This window comes from Haliotis cracherodii, unplaced genomic scaffold, assembly GCF_022045235.1.
Source record: "Haliotis cracherodii isolate W230 unplaced genomic scaffold, xgHalCrac1.p SCAF_18, whole genome shotgun sequence".
NCBI lineage: Eukaryota > Metazoa > Mollusca > Gastropoda > Lepetellida > Haliotidae > Haliotis > Haliotis cracherodii.
Window position 1 is genome coordinate 26,585,883 of NW_027266273.1, and position 3,488 is coordinate 26,589,370.

At 36.8% G+C, this 3,488-nt stretch overlaps 1 protein-coding gene across 1 annotated transcript; it reads left to right on the plus strand.

The window, feature by feature from the left end:
* The first annotated feature begins 498 nt into the window (after positions 1 to 498).
* On the plus strand, positions 499 to 2,221 carry LOC139465478 (uncharacterized). Its single transcript, XM_071247201.1, has 4 exons — positions 499 to 543; positions 1,310 to 1,447; positions 1,661 to 1,762; positions 2,102 to 2,221. The coding sequence occupies exons 1-4, from the start codon at positions 499 to 501 to the stop codon at positions 2,219 to 2,221; spliced, it is 405 nt and encodes a 134-aa protein (XP_071103302.1).
* Positions 2,222 to 3,488: the final 1,267 nt, after the last annotated feature.

Below are 3,488 nucleotides of genomic sequence, written 5' to 3' on the forward strand. Positions count from 1 at the left end.
CAATTTCCTTTATTCTTTGTCACAGCGTTTCGGAGCCTCTTCTTGCTCTTAATATATACATTATGATATTTTTACACAACACAAGGTAGGATAAATGTACAAACAAAATAATGACAAAGCAAATGAGTTAAGGTTAATGTACATAATTCCCATCAAAGACTTAAATGTTTACTAGTTCTTAATTCGCATTTCGACGTTTAATGTCATAATTAGGATACATTAAGAAATGATTGAAATGTTATAACTATTTTAACATTGACCACAATACCATCGCTGCTGAATGTGTAATTAAACACAGGTATCGTGTGATAAGATCAATGGAAGTCCGTGTGAAAAAGCAAATGTGCATGCCAAGGAACGGCTGAATATCTATGAATCATGACTCTAATAGGTCCATAGTTTAAGAGACGAAAGAATGCAGCTTGATAGGGACGTGTATAAAGAGGATCGCCAGTGCCATACTTCATCTGCTGCTACCGAATTCAGCCTGAATCCACCATGTTGAAGATTGCCCTTATTGCCTGTGTTGTCTTGCTTGCTGAGGTGAGGACTTTAAATGAGAGTGTCGTTTTCTCGGAACTGCTGTTATGAGACAATTCTACTTTGATTTCACTTTGTGTAAACATACAAGCGCCAGACCATTAGGACATACTGGTTCATTGTTTAACGTCATTTTTATTCATTTGTCGTCGTATTTATAATGCGTTCAGTGTCTTCAAGAAGATGAACGCTAATGTATATGAAACATACGTTCATGCTAATATTATTAACAAAATGACAATTCATTAGTATTCAGATAATTTCACCAGCAGATATTGACCTTTGAAATGAAAACATGCTGATCTCAACTGACACGTGCTGCATGACATGTGCACATACACGTGATAAAGCCGACATTTTATAAAAATGTATCACATGAGTTTTCTCGGAACTGCTGTTATGAGACAATTCTATTTTGATTTCACTTTGTGGACACAAACAAGCGCCAGACCATTAGGACATAATGATTCATTGTTTAACTTCATTTTCATCAATTTGGCGTCGTACATATATTGCGTTACAAGAAGAAAAACGTTTATGTATTCGAAACATACGTTCATGCTATTATCACTAACATATTGACAATTCATAGGTATTCAGATAATTTCATCAGCAGATATTAACCTTTTCATTGAAAACATACTCATTAGTGTATCTTTCCTATCTCTACAGTCACTGGTTGCATGACATGTAGATGTGTACGAACGTGAACAAGCCAAACATTTTATGAAAATGCATCACCTGAGATAATGTTTTATGCTGTTTCTAGGCTCAACACACCCATCCACCTCACCCTACCCACGAAGTCAAGACACACGCTACCCACGACGTCCACGTTCATCCCACGCATGGTGCCCACGGTGGAAATGAGCACGGACAATTTACCTTTGCCTATGACAAACAATCAGTAAGTACTATCACATCAATAAAGTCACACAAACGATTAATACACCTTGTCGAAGAGAAATGATTGAACATAAAACAGGATTGATTGTTAAATTTGAATAAATCATTAAATAACTTGACGATATTCCTGACCTAATGATGCAAGTCGTTAACGCATAAACGTGTGAACCTGACATCCATGCCCATTCCTCTGAATGCTAAATGTTTCCCACAGGGCGAAATGGTCATGATAACCCAAACTCATTGCTATCTGATGGCGCTGAGCGATGCCCAGAAGTTGGACGTCCACGACCCTGCTAAGATTGAGGCCCTTGAGGTAATTTAGATGGGTTCAGTCAGATGTCACATTATTGCTATGGTTATATGACGGATACAATCAAAATTATAACGCAGAAATTAGGAGAATAAATCCGAAGAAATCGGAATTGATGACCAACGTCAGTTGCAAAAACTATCCATTATGATTTGTAAAGTAATGCACATCGAGCGCATGGATATAAGATATATGATATATTGTCTGAAAGCGCCAATCAATCTTGTCGCAACATTTTGTTGCAGGTTTATTCGAGTGTAGTGATTAAAAGAAGATGAACACAAATTGTTTGGCATGTGTTCGATCATGTTGTTTACTTTTTATGTTTTTTCCTATTTTTAGCTTCAACTCGCTGCGCTAGCTTCTGACACCACAAAGCAGACCGTTCTTTCAGGAGCCGCTCCAGACCATTGGGTCAGGGCACATTGTCACGCGAGAACAATAATGATGGTTCAAAAGTAATAATGCTTGGAATGTTCGTTTGTCATTACTTCTTGTAGAGGACGGGGATTATATACGATTTACTAATAAAAGACGACTGTCACAACTGACGACTTTATTGATCTTTTGTTTTCTGCTCGATGAATTATAAGTAGTAATTCAGTTCAGATGTGTTATATCTCATTGTGGAAAGTGTCGTTTTAGAGTTTATTGTCAAAGGACATATGGATAAGGCACAAGTTCACAACTTCAAAATTATTAAAAAGAAAGACCAACTTCATACAAAATACATGTAATATAGGCAAATATTTACATGTATTTAATGTGGTAAACGTAAGGTAAAGACGTGTTACACTGTATTGAATTTTACATATTTTCGACCTGATTATATAATTATGTACAGGATCAAATATTGTGTGTTACATTCTTTATGATATATTCACAGACAACATTTATTATCTGCTATACTAACTCTAATTCAATCCGCTTTACGATTTCTCCGTTTTTTATTTAACCTCGGCTATTGCATGTTAAAATAGAAAGAAACACTTAGTTTACATTCCCGGAATATGCATGTTTAATAATTCAGTATTACAAATCGTGGAGATATGGTTGTCCCATCAAATCAGGCTGTAACCTTCTCGTAAATACCGGGTATCGTCTCTATTAGTGATGTATACACACATGACACAGACACACACACGCACGCACACACACAGACACACACGCACACGCACACGCACGCACGCACGCACACACACACACACACGCAAACGTTACAGTTAATGTCTATAATCAGGCCATATGTACTGACTGAAAATTTCACTCAGGCAATATGCATATTCACTGAAATGTTCAGTCAATATACTCTTTGCCTGAAGAATGGAGCACATATAGATGTAAATCTATGCAACACACAATACTTTGTTAAATGGTCCTGATATATCATTATCCACATGTACAAGACATTAGCCATTGACTGCATGTTGACAAGGTCGACCTTGCCTCGAAATCCAAAGGCCTGTCATTCAATACAAAGTGATTTATATAGTCCTACTTCCTCACAATTGATAAGAGGGCTGGTCAAATTGTTCTAAGCCTAACAAACAAATTCAACCATTGTGAAAGTGTTTTTAATCTTTTTTGTCAACATAATCTCTCTGCTTTTCAATACACTTCTCATGTCGATAGTGTAGCTTTTCAATTCCAGCCAGGAAAAAGTTTTTTGAAGCCACCATGAAACTCCTATTCACGGCAGCGTTGAGGTCATCGTTGTCATCATAGCGCT

What these genes read in the sequence shown, in the direction of transcription:
- LOC139465478 (XM_071247201.1), top strand. Translation starts at nt 499, where the DNA reads ATGTTGAAGATTGCCCTTATTGCCTGTGTTGTCTTGCTTGCTGAG. An exon ending in TTGCCTATGACAAACAATCA is followed by an intron (nt 1,448 to 1,660) that starts GTAAGTACTATC and finishes TGTTTCCCACAG; the next exon opens with GGCGAAATGGTCATGATAAC. An exon ending in CTAAGATTGAGGCCCTTGAG is followed by an intron (nt 1,763 to 2,101) that starts GTAATTTAGATG and finishes TCCTATTTTTAG; the next exon opens with CTTCAACTCGCTGCGCTAGC.